Here is a 20,210-nt window from a genome sequence, read left to right as displayed (position 1 = left end):
AAAAACCGCCGTTACTTTGGAAGGGCATAGGTTTGGTCTCAACATTCGTAGGGACGATATAACAGCATAACCTGCATGTAGGTACCATTTTTGCTGGGGACGGGACATTAATAAGACCAAACAGATTGGATGAAGGGGGCAAAGGGCCACATTTCTCATGTATATGAACCTAATTAATTAATAGTCAAAAATGATCAATGCAAAATAAATCCTTATCTACTGATAATAACTTTTACGTGCATTGGTTCAGATGATACACTGTTCGATTCAAACCTTTGTTTTCAAAAAATACTAAAGAAACATTTTGAAAACTTCCTGAATAAATGTCTGGTTTTTATTAGCAAACATAAACATAATGAAAATAATTCACTTAATAATGGTAGGGTCAATTCTATCCTTACAACATATGGAACTATTGAAAGATCTAAATTGTCTATATAACTGAACATTATATCAAGCAAAAAAGGTAAGGTTGCTTAAAAGTTGGTGGGGACAATTTTAGCATCCTGAAAAGTTGGTAGTGTTATGTCCCTACCGTCCCTATGCAAACCTACGCCCTTTTTGTAAAAGTCCTCCTTATTTTCCTTTACTTTAAAAAATCTCTCCGCCTCAAGGGAGAGGATTGCTTCAATTAGATCGTTCTGTGTTCTATTTGACAAGCCAGAAAACACAGTGGATGTGTCCAAATGTCTAGCTCACCTTTCATCTTTCTCAGCAAAACCATGTAATCGTTCTACATATATGCCACGTTTAGAAGAGCTTACACGCTCATCGTTACCACGAAATGTTAACTGTTTAGCTAGGATGCAGGTTGCATTAATGAGGTCTTTCAAACTCTTTCGGTTTTCCTTTACCTTGGGCGTTGTGGATGCTACCGTTGAGCTTCCGCTGTTCGTCAAAGCCAAATCGATCCTTGAGCTTCCAAAAGTTTTTAAAGTAATCAGGCTTTAAATGTGAGTGGTCGAGCTCTCATGTTTGCTAAGGCTTCGTGGTAGTTTTTTAATGTCACAATATCTCGTGTTAGTCCAGACATTGGCACAAGTTGAGAAGAAAAGGCAGGGAAAGCAGCAAAGGCGATTTTTCGAAGGACAGCCACATAGCCAGTCTTTTCGGGTGTACCAGTCCGTTTGAAAAGCGCGAGTTATCTTCTGTCCCGTAGTTTGAAGCAAACCTTTTAGCTCCGGTGTTGTTAATCGCGTCCACTTTTGACGGAAAGTCCAGTTTCACGTACGCCCCCTTTCAGAGTACTATCTGCCGCAACCTGTGCCTTTTCACTGCGGTTTTATTTCCCATCAGCAAAACTAAATATGTCGCTAACAAACATTAAACTTTAAGGGTTAAAGACATTAGCCAGACTGTGGAAAATCAGGTCAAATAAACGTATCTGGAAACATTATAATGGCGACATGCAGATGTACGGCAACCAGCTCGCTCCAATTCCATGTATCAACCCAGTTTGTTATGGATTACGCAATCAGAGGTGAGGCTTTACTCGTTGCTGCCGCACCTCTCGTTTCATTTCGTTATTTGAACAGGAAATGGGCAAATTCAGCGATTTTGACTATAAAAAATGTTTGAAATGAGTCATACATTAAGAGCAATGGACAAATATTCATATAAATTTGATGCTATAATTATTTTTTTGTCATGATGACAGGTGAGGCTCTGCCTCACCTGCCTCCCCTGACCGCACGTCACTGCAATATGCTATGCCTGTGCTGTGTTTCACCAGTCAGTAAAATGACATTTCTGTATCTGTACACGAGCTCTGTTTTCTTGTATTCTTCTATTTATTGGTGCTAAAATTAGGGTCCTCTCTATATACGGGTACAATAATTTCCCCTAGATTTTACAAGTAAATTTGGGGTGCGCATTATAACGGGTGCGCCTTATATTCGGGAAATTACCGTGATTTCCGGACTACAAGCCGCTACTTTTTCCCCTCATTTTGGGTCCTGCGGCGTGTGCAATGATGCGGCCAATTTGTGTATTTTTCTGACGGCCGCCAGGGGCGCTCGAACATGGAATGTGGGAGTGAGACACGTGGAATATATGTGTGGAGGAAGACGCTAGTTTGCACTATTACCGGTAGTTTAAATTTGTGCATTGTGCATCCGCCTTTGTGCATGAGTAGAATTGGCATACCTGCATCATGGAAAATGCTCGAAGAAATTAAATTGGCCATCCGAGTTGTATGGGAAGCTTTGATGACGAGCGGCGAGAGATCGTTTGCCAAGACTCGCCGCATGCAAAGAGCAGCTTTTGCACAGGTTTATCCGGAGTAGCCTGGCAGCGTGAAGCGCTGTGAAAGAGTCCGCCATCACCCGCCAACGGGTTTCGAAGGGGCCATTCTGCAGCGTGACAAGGGCAGCACGGGCTAGGAGTGAATTTGCCTCATTATGGGAGACACTGAAGGCGACAGCGAAGGAGAGACTGAGTAGGTGTCAACGTTGCATTCAGGTGTCACCAGAGTTGGATTGCACTTCACGTGGGAGGAGGCACGAGACTGAGTAGGTGCGTGGCGAAGTGCATCTGAGCGTCTTCATATCCGACACTGAGGGTGAAGACTTCCATGGTTTGAATGCACAGGAGGAAGATGAAGATTGCTAACAAAGACTTTTATGTTTTTATTAACCAGCACAATTAGTGCTGCACCGCCATGCTGATGCTATGTAACTTCCGTGCCGCTGCTATATAACTGCCGTGTTTGCCGGCGCTGTTTGGAACGAAAAGTTAAGGTGTGTTATTAAAATTTTGAAAACTGTATATTTCTTTGTCAATGTCTCTTGTTACCAAGTGGGCACACGCGGCTTATAGGCAGGACAGGCTTATGTATGTACAAAATGGTTTTTCCTTTAAAAATGTACTGGGTGAGGCTTGAAATCAGGGGCGCCCAATAGTCCAGAAATTACGGTACAGTAATTAAGTATTAGTATGAATAATTCCATTGATAATAATTAGATGTAGATGAGCCAAAATATTAAGGATTTCCTTACTTGAAAAACTGATTCTAAAACATAAGATGCCTTCAATATTGTTGACTGCTCTCGTGATCACTCTCCAGAAGTGGTTAACGTTAACAACACTTACCCGTGTCCTCCCTCGCTCTGTGGACATGAGCACTCATGGCATCGTCGGTATGCAACTGTTAAATGTATGTTTCAATATTTCTAAGCATTATCACGAAATGTGTATGTTGAGCAGTGTTGTTAATAACGGCGTTAGAATATAACGGCGTTACTAATGGCGTTATTTTTTTCAGTAATGAGTAATCTAATTAATTACTTTTTTCATCTTGGCAACGCCGTTACTGTTAGTGAGGCAGGAAAGGCGTGCGTTACTAAGTTGGTTGAATAAAAAAAGTCTGAGAGACGGACTCATGGAGACGAGAGAGCAGAGCAGGAGTGGGGAAGACGCCGTTGCAAACGCGATGCTAGGTGGCTCCAATAATACCTGACTGTAGCCATAGCCTACATACTACGCCCACATGATACGGTAGATATCACATATTATAGAACGAGATACAAATGACAGAAACGGCTGCATTGGCAACATGTTTTAAGGACTACTTGTTAGTAAATAGCCGCCATCTTAAAGCAGTAGACCTGTCAGGAAGGCTCTGATGTCGAGATCCTTCCTTGCGAACCCAAGTAACTTTTTTTTTTTTTTTTTTAAATCGAAAATGCTCCTAAATCGGCAAAATCTTGACTTAAATCTATCTTTAAAGAGCATATGACACCAGAAAAAAAGTCTTAAATGGCATTATTATGTGAATTAGAATCATATTTTGAGACGATTCGACTATATACAACAATTTAGCAAAGCGCAGATGACGAGAAATTAGTCTTTTAATCTGCCGGTTAGCCACGCCTACAATTATAGGGCTTTAGTGTCCCCAACAGGTGGATGACGTCAGCGGTAGACTAGGCTCATCGGTTTTACTATTCAGCCCATTGAGGGGGAATTGTTCAGAACGAGGAAAACGCAACGAAGAGAGCTGCAAAATGTCATTGTTTCAGTCTCTCTACTCCCAATATTTTTACAGGATATTCTTTTTATCCAAGTATTTTCCCCCAATAGCTATATAAATGGCTTGAGAAGGACCAGTCAGCCCGTCAAAACAGTCGACTTCACCTTTACTGTCACACCTCCCGAACGATATTTTATGACACCTAAATCGGACATATGTAATTTCCCTTCCCCGGCTTCGGAGAATTTAAACAGACCAGAAGGAGTGACAGCTAGCCGACATGCTAACCCGAACCGAGGGATGTTTCAAAGTCTTTGAAGTGGAAAATCACACATAACTAGCCTGGATTATTTGACATGACAACCCGGTTGTTGAGTTTCTTTGCGGATCGGCAAACCGCCCGGCGGAGAGCAATTTACAGTTCGTTCCCTGGAGGAGGGTGGCTGGAATTGTTGTGCAGCTAACGTGCTAACAGCTAACTGCTAATGAGCATGAGGATAGCTTTTTACATGCCTATCAATGATCAGACGTAAGTAGTCCTTTATTTAAAGGAATTTTATAGTGTTTACTTTGTAATCACTGTATTCGTATTTGACATAATACAAAACAAGATGTTTACTCACTTCCTTGTAAGTCCAATGGTCCCACAGTAAATATCCACGGTGAATGGGAACCTTTTGAAACTCCAAAAAGGCGCATACGCCTCTCCCGCATACAGAATGATTTTTCTGCAGCCGTTTGGCTGGCGTGATGCAAAAAATAAAAGTATTAATCCGCAAAATCAGCTGAATCCTTCGTCCTCATACACAACAGTACACTGTATAGTGAAGAGAACGTCTTCTACCGTACACGTCACAGCGCCCTCCTCCTCAATGCAAGACCGAAGCCGGAAGTCACTCATTTTCATGGCGCGGGATTCAAAAAACTAAATAAATATAGCGATCGCTTCCACACACATCCAAGCGGTCCATATCATTCAGGGGCATAAAATACCGCGTGTATTATGAAATAAACATGCTTTTTCGTGTCACAGGCACTTTAAATGATGAAACAGTTTTAAAACTTACACATGTTGAAAGCAGACAGAAGGGAACTAATGCAATAACGGGAGCAATTTTAACAACTTTAACGGATGATTCACAACTTTAAATGACTTCCAACATAGCAAAGGTTACTATCTAGTTATCGCAATACACTTGTGTCTAGTTAAGTCGAGGGTAAAGAATTGGGCTAGGGCCAATTGTCCCCAAAACCCTTTAAACTTAACATTGTGTGACCTGTTTGTTTTTTGAGAAAAAAAAACATGAAAATTATCACTAGTTACTTTGCCAAGCAACTAATTACTCTTACATTCAGGTAACTGAGTTACTAACGCAATTACTCTTTGGGAGAAGTAATTTGTAACTGTAATTAATTACTTTTTTGAAGTAAAATTAACAACACTGATGTTGAGAGACATGAGAGTAAGTAAACAATTGTGTCTTAGCACTTGTTGCACACTTGAGCACCTTTCACACATGCTAAAACACTGTTAAAATCCCAGGATTTAAATCGGCAGCCCTTGTGTGTGACATTTCACAGGTCGCGTCTTAGTATAATGTCCGGGAAAGTCCCAGGACGAAGCGTATGTGAAAGCAAGCGTTAAATTTTTGGGTCACAGCACGATGACGTAAATATCATAGCGGGACGATCGTCACTTCCGCTTTCTTCGCAGTAAGACGAAAAGCGGTAAACAAACATCGCAGTTATTAACATAGCAAGCTGGAAAAATCAAAATTTAACTGAAAACAATGAAAATTAAACTGGATCGTAGAGCTGAGGAAGAGACAGTGCATCGTCCATCTTTGGAAATGCTAGGGGTGCAACGGTTCAGTTAGCCAACGGTTCGGTTTGAACCTCAGTTTTGGGATCACGGTATCGGTTTGCGTTTTTTTTTTTTTTAACTGCCTTTATTTTGCTTTTAAGTAAATTGAAATAAACACTTAAAATGTAAACATTTTCGACTGTTAAAATGCCTCTTAGCTCTTTGGTAAGTGTAGTGGCTGACTACTGAAATACACAGTAGTAAAAAAGTTACTTGGCAAAGTAACTGGTGTTCTCTCATGTTTTTTGCATTTTTTTCAAAAAAAAAAAAACTAACAAAAACATAGTAACCTTTGCTATGTTTGGAGGTCATTTAATGTTGTGAATCAACCGTTAAAGTTGAAAAAATTGCTCCCGTTTTTGCATTGGTTCCCTTCTGTCTACTTTCGACATGTGAAAATTTAAAACTGTTTCATCCTTTATAGATAGACTCAAGTCAAGATTTTGCCGCTTTAGGAGTATTTTAGATAAAAAGTTACTTAGGTTCGCTAGGAGGGTTCACTACAAAAGAGCCTTTCTGAGAAGTTTACTGCTCTAAAATGGCGGCTGTTTACTAACGCTACCGAGTGTCATTTCGCATGTAGTTCTATATGCATGAGATATCTAGGTGTAGATTGTAGGCTGTCGGCTACAGTCAGTAAATATTGGAGCCACCTAGCCTAGCATCGCGTTTGCTACAGCGTCACAACAAACACTCTTCCCTCTCCGTGTCTCTGACTTTTCTTTAATGCACATTGTCTCGTTGCCGAAACGTTATAGTCAGGGGTGCACATATTTTTTTTTCCTAGGTTCTCAGAGGAGAGTCCTTTTTTTCGGTAGCTCCGGTGACGTTTCTGTCGTCTGTCTTTTGTCGGGGGTGGGGGAACACTTGCCTGGCACGGCCAGACTGTTCTCCCTGTGTTTTTCCAAACACTGAGAGTATAGTCTGCCAGCCCATTAACGGCTTCTCGAGCAAGTACAAAATCAATCAACAAATCAGATTCGTTTATTTGACGTGTTCTTAACGAGCAACTTCACTCTTCCGCGTCGGAAGTCGCCTCCACCATAACACAGATGGCAAACAGGAGAGCCGAGAATATGTTCCAATCCACGGTAAAATCAGTTTTAAATTACCAAAAACACATCGACACAAGTCATTGACAACAGTCTGTCTCACGCTAGCCATGTTGAATAAACTCCGCTCTCCTCGTATGTTTACTTCCGCGCACAAGTCCCTCGTCCCGTCCGTCGCTGATTGGGCCACTCCGCTGTCTGTTTGCTGTGGCTTGCTCCGCCCTGGAAATTTTATCCGCTTAATGGTGGCCAGACTCAATAGCTGGAACAGCGGAGAGTCTGGAGTACCTGGCAAGGGGAACATGGAAATAATTACTCGGCGGGGCCTGCCTCTTTGACATTTTGAGAAGTGATTTTCTCCTGTCCGCCGCAAATACAGTGGTCAGCCATCGGTACGCAAAAGCGTATGGAAGCCGTTGAGGGCCAGCGCGTTTGTCTACGTCCAGTACGCATGCGCGCATGCGGACCACTTATGTGCACCCCTGGTTATAGTGGACCGTCACAGTTAGGTAGTAGCACTCTGTAGCACGGAACGTCCAACGATCAGTGGTCAGGGCGAAACTATGTGCTTTAGCGAAATCATCTTTGATGGCTTTGCGTGCCATTTAATAAATGTTGGGGATTACGTTGTTGGAGAAATATGTTCGTGAGGGAACAATTTAACGTGGGTCAAGCGTTGCAAATAAATTAACGAAGCCTGCCATGTGTTTTCACTGGTGTCATCTTCGGGGTTGTCCTGCTCTGGGAAAGTGATATCTGTGGGTGGTGCTGGCTGAGGTGCCAAAGTCATGTTATAAGTGTTGCCATTAGCATATTGAACAAGCGCTGAGCAATGCTTGCAAATTGTTTTAATTTTTTTTTTCAATATTTTCTCTCCCTCCGCATTGTAGTCCACGGGGAAACCGGAATGTTGCCACACCGCAGATTTGAAAGAAGCCGGTGCTTCCTCAAAATTCGGTCTCTCCACTCCTCCGCTCGCCATAGCTTTTTGTTTTCTTTCGTTTCACTTTCACTTCACTCGTGAGTGAGAGAGGGCGTTACTCAGCTTCTATTACACAGGTGCTTGACAGCGCTCGGACATTTACTTGAGGGGCGGGAATTTCTCCACAGCTGTGCTTCACGTCACACACAGTCACACAGAGCTCCACCAATTCATTCCACAAGCGTTCGGAATAATTTCAAAACCGAAAAGGCGCGGTTCATAAAGGCGTATTGAACCGTACAGGGCGAACCGTACGGTTCGGTTTTGAACCGCAAACCGTTGCACCCCTAGGAAATGCGTGGTTTATTTTGTTGCCGATGGGTCTGCAACTGCGCAACCAAAGTTGTACCTCAAAGCAAAAGACAATAGAGGGATGCGTTGAAGGATTTATTAAATAAACAAAAACTCACGCAATTGCGGAAAAGGGGGATTAACATGCTGGGTCCGTGACAGTAGGTCAACGGGGATCAATAATACCTAAGCAGTAGGTAGAGAGCCGATAAAACAACAATAAAACACTCAAAAACCAGCACAATGTCGGGGATTTCAAAACAAGGGCGACAGAGGTGTCGAATGGCACCCAGCAAGTTAATATAGACACCCTTCTCTTGGATCGCCTGGGCTTAAATAGTCTGGATGAGCTTGAATTGGCTGCAGTTACCACATCGGGAACGCTCCCACAAACTGCTCTGTAACTAAAAAAAACACGATGTGACCAACATTGTGACATCCGTTGCTAAAGTCCGGGTTATTAAATCACGCCAGCAGCCCTCCCTGCACAGAGAGTGCCAGTGGGCAACACGGGACAAGTCTGTGAAAGTGTCCAACCCGCGTCATTCCGGGTATATCTCTACATGTGTGAAAGCAAACACACGAGTAAATCCCGCATCACCTTACACGGGAATTTACCAGAATATGTTTGTAAAAGGGGCTTTGATGTAATAATCTTCACCTTGTGGTCATATCGAGTCGTTCATAGTCTTGTGATTTATTCATTTCCAGCCGAATGCTGCCATTATGCGGTTGTTTCGTTTCATTTCAACTTGTGATGGAATGTATATCGTTGCAGCGTTTTTATTGAATATCTTTGTTGTTTACAATGAAACAATAACTTTACAGTCGTACTTTAGGAAGATATTCACATCTGTTCATCATTTATTCAATTATATATTTTCTATGAGGTAATTGATCATTTAATTCATTTCAAAAAATGTCTGTGTTAAAAATGCCAAATTGTTTGGACCACAATTGGTTTGTGAAAACAAAAAAGGGCAAAACATCCAAATGGTGCAAATACCTTAATAGGCACTGTAAATCCCGAAGAACAAGATTCTGTTGAGATTTAATCAGAAAAATTCAAACCAGAGGCAGACATTGACCATAAAATGGCACGAGTAAGAGGGCGACCACGCAGCAGGGAGAGAGAGCGTTAAACACGGAAGGAAGTGGACTCCGATTATCATCAGATCTTGGGTGCCTGAATGGAAAATAATATTTTACATTTACCCCTCTCGACTCTACAGAATAGCATGAATCGCAATTGAAAAACTAATAATTTATCATCTGAAAATATTGTCTTTTTTTTTTTTTTTTTTTTTAACGATACACTTTTGGCGACGCCAAGTCCAACACCACCTTAAAGCCTTGTTGTATCGTTCCAATGTCATTGCTAACAACGTCTGGCCCACTATATGTGCTCAATTCATTCAGCTCACTACTTGGTCGGACGGAAAAAAATGAGACTTATCGGTAGTGTTGGTGTTTCAAGCCATTTCCTACACAACACGTATTGTACATTGTTCCGTACACAACACATATTAATCATTTTTACAATTAAAAGCAATTAAATTTCTTGGAAAAACAACTAAAACATTTGCCGCCACAGCAATGAAACTAATTGGATGAGGGCGATTAAAAGCCAGCTTTTGATTGCATCTGTGTCACTGACGGTGGCTTACTGTCCAGCAGCGTAAGGGGATTGAAATTGTGTTTTGTACTTTTTTAAAATTCATTTTACAGACAAAAACCCTACAGGTTGCGGCTCGGTGAAGTACAATCTATCAAATTCAGTAAACTACCTCCTGATGTGATAGAAGGACTTTAATCTCGGCAGAGAATCTATAAATGTTATCTCTGTTAAAATCATGCATTAAACTTTAGTTTTACACGCTGGCATTTGGCTAAAATTACATGCAGGCTTTTTTTCTTACAAAATAAAAAAACTAATTTGTCACTCAGAAGTCAGTCCGAATTCCTAACCACTGAGCACAAGAAAGGTTTCTCACCAGTGTGTGTTCTTACGTGCCTTATTATGGTTGCCCTGTGGATGAAACTTTTTCCACACGCTGAACAGGAAAAAGGTTTCTCACCAGTGTGCATAACTGCGTGATTTTTTAAGTTTGCCTTTCGAGAAAATCTCTGGCCACAAATTGAGCAGGAGAACGGTTTCTCACCTGTGTGTGTTCTTAAGTGAATTTTTAAGTCTGCCCTGCGGGTGAACGTTTTACCACAAGCTGAACAGGAGAAAGGTTTCTCCCCAGTGTGAGTTACTGCGTGATTTTTTAAGTTTACCTTTCGAGAAAATCTCTGGTCGCATATTCCGCAGGAGAACGGTTTTTCACCAGTGTGTGTTTGTGTATGATGTTTTAAGGTTCCCCTGCGGGTGAAACTTTTACCACATGCTGAACAGGCGAAAGGTTTCTCACCAGTGTGCGTTACTGCGTGATTATGTAAGGTTGCTGTTCGAGCAAATCTCTGGCCACAAATTGAGCAAGACCACGGTTTCTCACCAGTGTGCGTCAGTGTGTGACCTTCTAAGGTAGACCTTTGAGAGAATCTCTGGCCACAAATTGAGCAGGAGAACGGTTTCTCACCAGTGTGTGTTCTAATGTGACTTTTTAAGTCTGCCCTGCGGGTGAAAGTTTTACCACAAGTTGAACAGCAGAAAGATTTCTCACCAGTGTGCGTTACTGCGTGATTTTTGAAGTTTGCCTTTTGAGAAAATCTCTGGCCGCAAATTGAACAGGAGAATGGTTTCACACCAGTGTGTGTTAGTATGTGACGTTTTAAGGCTGAACTTTTAGAGAATTTCTTGCTACAAATTGCGCAAGACAAAAGTTTCTCACCAGTGTGCGTCAGTGTGTGACTTTCTAAGGTAGACCTTTGAGAGAATCTCCGGCCACAAATTGAGCAAGACCAAGGTTTCTCACCACTGTGGGTTAGTGTGTGATTTTTTAAGGTTGATCTTTGAGAGAATCTCCGGCCACAAATTGAGCAAGACCAAGGTTTCTCACCACTGTGGGTTCGTGTGTGATTTTTTAAGGTTGATCTTTGAGAGAATCTCTGACCACACACTGAGCAGGAGAAAGGTTTTTCACCAGTGTGTCTTATCATGTGTTGTTTCAACACAGACCTATAACGAAAGGTCTTTCCACAATGAGTGCATGTCCATTGTTTATCTTTGCGACCTATGTCCTGACCATCAGACTGGTCATCATAATAGACGAAAGAGTGTGACGTTGCATAGTCAGTGTGTGAGGGTGGTGCTATGAGTTCATCTGTGTTTGATCTTTCACAGTGATCTCCAACACCATCTTTTGGGCTGCTGTTCCTCATGGGCTCCGCCGCGCTGCTCTCCTCACCTGGACCTTCATCTTCACTCTTCAAAGGGACACCAGTCAACTTGGTGATGTCCCCCTGCTCCTCATTGATTAATGGCAACTCTCCCTCCTCCCTTTTAATGCGAGAGGGTGACTGCTTCTCAATGTGAGGATGCCAAACTGGGATGAATTTCTCCTCCTCTTCCTCTTTAATACATAACTTCTCATCGTCCTCCTTTTTGACGTTAGGCGACTCCTGCCACTCGTGAAATCGAGCTTCACTGATGTCTGCAAGACAAGATGACAAAGCTTATGGTTTGTTAAAGTCAATCTAATGTGAACTAAGACTGCAACAACTCATTGATGAAAATCGATTTAATTAATTAGCTGTCAACTTTGAGTAGTCCCGTTTGAGTCTTTGTGTGTAATGTGAGTCTGCGTGCACCACAGATGAAAGAGAGTGAGTTCACTGCTAGTCTGCTACACTCAGGTTGGCTTGCTGAATCAACAACTTTACTAAGTGTTAAGAGCAGTGTTGTTAATAACGGCGTTACAATATAACGGCGTTACTAACGGCGTTATTTTTTTCAGTAATGAGTAATCTAATTAATTACTTTTCTCATCTTGGCAACGCCGTTACCGTTACTGAGGCGGGAAAGGCGTGCGTTACTATGCGTTACTAAGTTGGTTGAATAAAAAAAAGTCTGAGAGAAACGGACTCACGGGGACGAGAGCAGAGCAAAGCAGGAGTGGGGAAGACGCCGTTCCAACCGCGATGCTAGGTGGCTCCAATAATACCTGACTGCAGCCATAGCCGACAAACTACGCCCACATGACACGGTAGATATCATATTATAGAACTAGATGCAAATGACAGACACTGCTGCACTGCCAACATGTTTTAAGGACTACATGCGTTTGTAAACAGACGCCATCTTAAAGCAGTAGACCTCTCAGGAAGGCCCTGATGTAGAGATCCTTCCTAGCGAACCTAAGTAATTTTTTTAAATCTAAAATGCTCCTAAATCGGCAAAATCTTAACTTAAATCTATCTTTAAATGATGAAACAGTTTTAAAACTTACACATGTTTAAAGTAGACAGAAGGCAACTAATGCAATAACGGGAGAAATTTTAACAACTTTAACGATTGATTCACAACTTTAAATGACTTCCACACATAGCAAAGGTTACTAGCTAGTTATCGCAATACCCTTGTGTCTAGTTAAGTGGAGGGTAAAGAATTGGGCTAGGGCCAATTGTCCCCCAAACACTTTAAGCTTCACATTGTGTGACCTGTGTGTTTTTTTTGTTTTGTTTTTTTTTTTTGAGAAAAAAAAATATCACTAGTTACTTTGCCAAGTAACTAATTACTCTTACATTCAGGTAACTGAGTTACTAACGCAATTACTTTTTGGGAGAAGTAATTTGTAACGGTAATTAATTACTTTTTTAAAGTAAAATTAACAACACTGTGTAACGCGTGGCAGGGCAGGATGAGTGCATAAAAGGTAAAAAAAGGGAGCAGACGTCCACTTATGCACTTTTAATAGACAAAAATAACTAAATCCAGCTCAACCACTCATCACTCGGGAGTACAACGGACCATGTACACATGATCACACTTGACTCCCCAAAAAGTAGGTAGCAACTGAAGAAGAAAGTGAACATACAACATAAAGAGGCGCCACCGTGTGGTGGATGTCCTAAGGAATAAAGAGGATCACAGAAGTGACCGTTACATAGTCCCCCCTGATGAGAAAAAGGCTGTCCACAGCCGTACACAGCTGAAGATGAACCATAAAACAGCTAAACATAGACGACTGTAAAAGCTGAAAGGCACATAGGGCAAAGACTATATGAAAGATAAGAAAAACAAATGCACTGTGGTTTTTACTCTTTGAACTTCAAAAGCTTTGAAAAACATGAACCTCAATTTCAACAACAAACATGGGCAAATATGGTAACCAAATCAACACATGACAAACAAAGAAGAGCAGCACAAAACATGGCCAACAACCAGAAACGGCTCACTCCAGGTCAAGTCTGTCAGTGTGAAAGGCATCGGTTCTTTTATGATTAGCCCAACCAGACGCCATCCTGGGGCAACGTCTGGGCCTGAGGTCGTATCGCCTTGACGATCCAGGAAATAGACGGATCCCAAACCAATGTCGAAACAGCGGTCAGACCATCACATCCAAGAAATAGACGGATCCTTCTCACGATAATGTCGCAGCCGCGGTCGGGAAAACTCCGATCCTCAGAGGCACAGGAATCGCCAACCACCATCCACGTGAGGCAGTCGAAGTCACCTTCGAATCCAAAACACGATTGAGGTCCAAGGAAAAAATGTTCGGGCGCCATTTGTAACGCGTGGCAGGGCAGGATGAGTGCATAAAAGGTAAAAAAAGGGAGCAGACGTCCACTTATGCACTTTTAATAGACAAAAATAACTAAATCCAGCTCAACCACTCATCACTCGGGAGTACAACGGACCATGTACACATGATCACACTTGACTCCCCAAAAAGTAGGTAGCAACTGAAGAAGAAAGTGAACATACAACATAAAGAGGCGCCACCGTGTGGTGGATGTCCTAAGGAATAAAGAGGATCACAGAAGTGACCGTTACAACTGCATGGCACTAAATGTGTCAGTAGACAGCCGCCATCTTAAAGCAGTAGACTTTTTAGGACGGCTCTGTTGTAGAGAACCTTCCTAGCGAACCTAAATAACTTTTTATCTAAAATACTTCTAAATCGGCAAAATCTTGACTTGAATCTATCTTTAAATGATGAAACAGTTTTAAAACTTTCATATGTCGAAAGTCGAGAGAAGGGAAGAAATGCAATAATGGGAGCAATTTTAACAACTTTTAACAGTTGATCCAGGGTAAAGGGTAAATTAGGGTAAAGAATTGGGCTCGGGCCAATTGTACCAAAAACCTTCACAAAAAACTTCACATAGTGTGGCCAATGTTTTTTTTTTTTTTTTTTTGAGGGGAAAAAAAAAAAAAGTAATTATCACCAATTACTTTGCCAAGTAACTAATTACTCTTACATTCAGGTAATTGAGTTACTAACGCAATTACTTTTTGGGAGAAGTAATTTGTAACTATAATTAATTACTTTTTTTCAGTAAGATTAACAACACTGGTTAAGAGTTAGATTGTATTTGTGTTGTTTTAAGGCCGAGTTATGCTTCCGCGTCAGACCTGCGCCGTCAAGGAAGACCAGATTTACGACCCTTTGCCGTAGCCCTATGTGCATCTCCACAATTTTCTGACTGGTCGACGCGTCAACGCTTGAGACGTGGCGCAAATGGACTGTGATTGGTCCGTTCATACTGTGGTTTCCAGTTTAGCGCGAAATCACCGCCATATCCAAACATTGTTTTGCTACATGCAAAAATGGACCAAGCCGACGAGAGTATCGTAAAAGAGGAAGTATGACAACTTCTACAATGTCTCGTCAAGACATGATAAAGATTGCCAAATGGCAAGGTCACCAATTGCATTTAAAAAAATGGAAGAACGACCGAGACAAGTACGTGTGTGTTCGGAAGCGAATGGCCACCCGAAGCGGTGACACAGTCGGCCAAAAACGGCCAGCTTTTTATCACTTTGTCGTATTTTTGGTTGGTGCACTTCATCATTTATGGTGTACATATGTTTGCTGTGAGTCTGTGACTTATTTTTCACACTTCTAGTATATGAAGAATAAAGCAAAGGTTTGGTGACAAAAGAGTTGTTTTTGATCTTTAATTTTCAACAACAGTTCACACACACACAAACACATTGATATATCATCACTGATTGAGAGTGCCTCGGTGCTTTTATGATAACGGACGGCGGTAAGAAGGAGAGGAGTCGATGATGGCTTTCCCCACTTAATTGTGGCAACAAAAAAATAAAAAACTAAATGTATCAACCCATGGAGGTCTGGATTTGGAAATGGATACTGAAAATTAAGGAGGAAAAACACACTACAGGCTGATCCAACTTTGCTGTAATGTCTTTTAAACAAGTCAAAATGAGGCTCATTAGTGCGTGTATGACCTCCCTACAACGCCTGGGCATGCTCCTGATGAGGTGGCAGATGTTCTCCTGACTGATCTCCTCCCAGATCTGGACAGTCTGAGAAGCGACCTGTAGGAGATTCTAGGAAAAAGGTAGTTACTCCAGGAGAGCTGGACAGGCCTTTAAACCTTCAGCAGGATTTGTTTCCACACCTTTGTTCAAGGAGGAACAGGATGAGCCCTGCCAGAGCTATACAAAATGATCTCCAGCAGGCCACTGGTATGAATATTTCTGACCAAACAATCAGAAACGGGCTCCATGAGGATGGCCTGAGGGCCCATCATCCTGTAGTGAGCCCCGTGATCACTGCCAAGCACCACAGAGCTCAATCGGCATTTGCCTTAGACCACCAGAATTTGCAACTATGCCACCCGCTCTGTGTTCTTCACCGATGAAAGCAGGTTCAACCTGAGCACATGCAACAGACGCAAAAGGATCTGGAGATCCTGTGGAGAATGTTATGCTGCCTGCAACATCATTCAGCATGACCGGTGTGGTGGTGGGTCAGTGAGGGTCAGAAGAGGGTCATTCCTGGAAGGACACACAGACCTCTACAGGTTAGATAATAGCAGTCAGGGTGCTATTAGGTATCAGGATAAAATCCTTGGACCCATTGTCATTAGCTACGCTTGTGCAGTGGGACCTGGGTTCCTCCTGGTCCACTATAATGCCCAACCTCATCTGGCTGGAGTATGCAACCACTAAGTTCCTAAAGAAGGAAGGACTTGAAAACACTGACTGGCCCCCACGCTCACCTGACCTAAATCCAATAGAACACCTCTGGGACATTATGTTTAGGTCCATCTGGCAGAGCCAAGTTGCTCCTCAGACTTTCCAGGAGCTCAGTGATGCCCAAGTCCAGATCTAGGAGGAGATCCCTCAGGGGAACATCTGCCACTTCATCAGGAGCATGCCCAGGCGTTGTAGGGAGACCATACACCAGGGGTGGGCAAACCAGTCCTCAAGGGCCGCAGAGGGTCCTGGTCTTTGTTACAACCGATGCAGCACGGGCAGTTGAACCAATGAGAGGTCTGGGGAAACAAGAAGCACCTTACTGCAATCAACTGATTGCACTTTTAAGACACCAGACTGGTGCAAAGGTGTATTCTTGATGGGTTGCAACAGAAATCCGCACCCACTGCGGCCCTTTGTGGAATAGTTTGCCCACTCCGGACATGCATGCACGTGGAGGCCACACACTACTGAGCCTCATTTTCACTTGTTTATAGGACATTACATCAAAGTTGGATCAGCCTGTAGTGTCTTTTTCCACTTTCATTTTGGGCAAAACTCCAAATCCAGACCTCCATGGGTTGAGACATTTGATTTTCATGGATAATTTATGTGTGATTTTGTTGTTATCAGTACATTCAACTATGGAAACAACAGAGTATTTAATAAAAATACTCCAGTCATACGTATCTACAATGTGTTACTTTAGTGTCCCCTTAATCTTTTTGAGCAGTGTATGTCATATAGCAGATGAACACAAAAATGAAATGAATGTGAAATCGAAGCATTCACAGTCAGTCTTGTGGGCATATACAGGTCACTTCCTGTTGATTTTGAGTTACCGTAATTTCTGGACTATTGGGCGCCCCTGGTTACAAGCCTCACCTAGTACATTTTTAAAGGAAAAACCATTTTGTACGTACATAGGCCTCTCCTGCATATAAGCCGCGTGTGCCCACTAAGTAACATGAGATATTGACAAACAAATGCAGTTTTCAAAGTTTGAATTACACACCTCAACTTTTCGTTCCAAACAGCGCCAGCAAACACGGCAGTTATATAGCAGCGGCACGGAAGTTACATAGCATCAGCACGGCAGTACAGCACTAATTGGGCTGGTTATTAAAAACATAAAAGTCTTTGTTAGCAATCTTCATCTTCCTCCTGTGCACTCAAACCATGGAAGTCTTCACCCTCAGTGTCGGATATGAAGACGCTCAGATACACTCCGCCACGCACCTACTCAGTGTGTCCTTCGCTGTCGCCTTCAATGACTCCCATAATGAGGCAAATTCACTCATGAGCCCGTAGCGTCCTCCTCGCCACGCAGCAGACTGGCCCCTCGAAACCCGTTGGTGATGGCGAACTTCTTTCACACCGTTTCACGCTGGCAGGCTCCTGTGCAATAGCTGCTCTTCGCATGAGGCGAGTCTTGGCAAACAATCTCTCGCCGCGAGTCATCAAAACTTCCCATACAACTCGGATAATTTTTTTCTTGCGTTTTCCATGATGCAGATCTGCCAATTCTACTCATGCACAAAGATGAGGGTCCGCCACCTCTATTCATGCACAACGTACAAAGTTAAACCACCGGTAATAGTGCAAACTAGCGTCTTCCTCGACATTTATATTCCACGTGTCTCATTCCTACATTCCATGCTCGAGTGCCCCGGGCGGCAGGCACAAATTGGCCGCATCCCTGCACACGCCTCAGGATCCAAAATGAGGGAAAAAAGTAGCGGCTTGTAGTCCGGAAATTACGGTACTGAAAATGAAGTGACACAAGAATGTCCTCAAATTAATAGGAAGCGACTCAAAATCAATAGGAAAACGTGTAAATGCCCTAAATTGAACAGGAAGTGACCAGCAAAGACTGGCTGTAAATGCTCTGATTTCAGTGCCATTGATGGCGCTAGACGTCCAATCCAGTCAAAATTAATCGGATGTCTAGCCCCGTCAATGGCAGCCAGTCAGCTAACGTAGACACTACCCTAATGAAAGGTTTTGGTAGCAACCTTTTGGTTCCTTTTTTTTTTTTTTTTTTTTAAACAGTGACCCCTTTTTAAAACCATACAGTGGTACCTCGACATACGATCGCTTTGACACACAATCTTTTCGATATCTGACGTAAAATTTGACTTGCGATTTGTTTCTACATCCGACGACATGCTCTAAATACGACGATCTATGACAGCACTGCAAACTCTTGTTTTTTCCGGAGGACAGACGCACGGCAAATTTTCTTGTGAGAGAAATAGACATGGGTTCCAACTAGCAGTGCAACGGTTTGCGGTTCAAAACCGAACCGTACGGTTCGCCCTGTACGGTTCAATACGGCTTTATGAACCGCGCCTTTTTGGTTTTGCAATTACGGTAATTTATTCCGAACGCTTGTCGAATGAATTTGTCAAACTCTGTGTGCCTGTGTGTGACGTGAAGCGCTGCTGTGGAGAAATTCCCGCCCCGCGAGTAAATGTCCAATCGCTGTCAAGCACCTAGTGTAATAGGAGCCGAGTAACGCCCTCTCTCACTTACGAGCGAGGTGAAAGTGAAACAAGAAAGAAAACAAAAAAAGTTATGGCGAGGGGAGGAGTCGACAGACCGAATTTTGAGGGAGCACCGGCTTCTTTCAAATCTGCGGTGTGGCAACATTTCGGTTTCCCCGTGGACTACAATGCAGACGGAGAGAAAATATTGAAAAAAAAAAAAAAAAGAAACAATTTGCAAGCATTGCTCAGCGCTTGTTCCCAATGCTAACGGCAACACTTCTAACATGACTCAGCACCTCAGCCGGCATCACCCACAGACATCGCTTTCTCAGAGCAGGACAACCCCGAAGATGACACCAGTTAAAACACACGGGTCTATAGAAGAGGCGTTCCAAAAGCCTTACAATATCAGGTCAGAAAAACACGAGAAAATAACACACGCAGTAGGGATGTGAATTGCAAAAGACATGCAACCATATTCCGTGGTTGAAGATGCGGGCTTCGTTAATTTAATTGCAACGCTTGACCCGCGTTATATTGTTCCCTCGCGGATATATTTCGCCAACAACATAATCCCCGACATTTATGAAATGGCACGCGAAGCCATCGAAGATGATTTCGCGAAAGCACATAGTTTCGCCCTGACCACTGAAAGTTGGACGTCCCGTGCTACAGAGTGTTACTAACTGTGACGGTCCACTATAATTCATACCTATCAAGTTGTACAGTCTCATCGTAATTTGTACAAGTGAGCACTGATTTTTAAATGTGTACGCCGTACGTTACGTTCAAAATCTGCACGTTTTTCGTGAATTGCGTTTTTTTTTTTTTTTTTTCATCCGTTTGGATTTGGTCACCGTTTCTGCAAAGAGACAATGTTTGTTAATACATTGGTTGAAAAGTCAGAGACAGGCAGAGGGAAGAGTGTTTGTTGAGACGCTGTAGCAAACGCGATGCTAGGCTAAGTGGCTCCAATATTTCCTGACTGTGGCCAACATCATACAATCTACGCCTAGATAACTCATGCATATAGAGCTACATGCGAAATGACACTTGGTAGCGTTAGTAAACAGCCGCCATTTTAGAGCAGTAAACTTCTCAGAAAGGCTCTGTTGTAGTAAACCTTCCGAGCAAACCTAAGCAACTTCTTATCCAAAATACTCCTAAATCGTCAAAATCTTGACTTGAGTCTATCTTTAAAGGATGAAACAGTTTTAAAATTTTCACATGTTGAAAGTAGACGGAAAGGAACTAAGGCAAAAACGGGAGCAATTTTATCAACTTCTTTAACAGTTGATTCACAACATTAAATGACCTCCAAACATAGCAAAGGTTACTATGTTTTTGGGTTTGTTTGTTTTTTTAATGAAAAAAAAAAAAAAAATGAAATGTATCACCAGTTACTTTGCCAAGTAACTTTTTTACTACTGCGTGTGTATTTCAGTA

The 20,210-nt window shown here is 42.4% G+C and overlaps 1 protein-coding gene across 1 annotated transcript in view; it reads right to left on the bottom strand.

The window, feature by feature from the left end:
- Positions 1–8,724: 8,724 nt before the first annotated feature.
- LOC130923662 (gastrula zinc finger protein XlCGF26.1-like) overlaps positions 8,725–20,210 on the bottom strand; it is a 30,051-nt gene continuing 18,565 nt past the window's right edge. Inside the window, exon 3 of the mRNA XM_057849516.1 lies at positions 8,725–11,755. Within this exon, the coding sequence (XP_057705499.1) occupies positions 10,110–11,755 (1,646 nt within the window). The 3' untranslated portion in view covers positions 8,725–10,109. The remainder of the gene's footprint in view (positions 11,756–20,210) is intronic.

Source organism: Corythoichthys intestinalis, chromosome 11 (genome assembly GCF_030265065.1).
Source record: "Corythoichthys intestinalis isolate RoL2023-P3 chromosome 11, ASM3026506v1, whole genome shotgun sequence".
NCBI classification, from domain to species: Eukaryota; Metazoa; Chordata; class Actinopteri; order Syngnathiformes; family Syngnathidae; genus Corythoichthys; species Corythoichthys intestinalis.
Note: the sequence above shows the minus strand (reverse complement) of the source record. Positions and strands in the feature narration are given on the sequence as shown.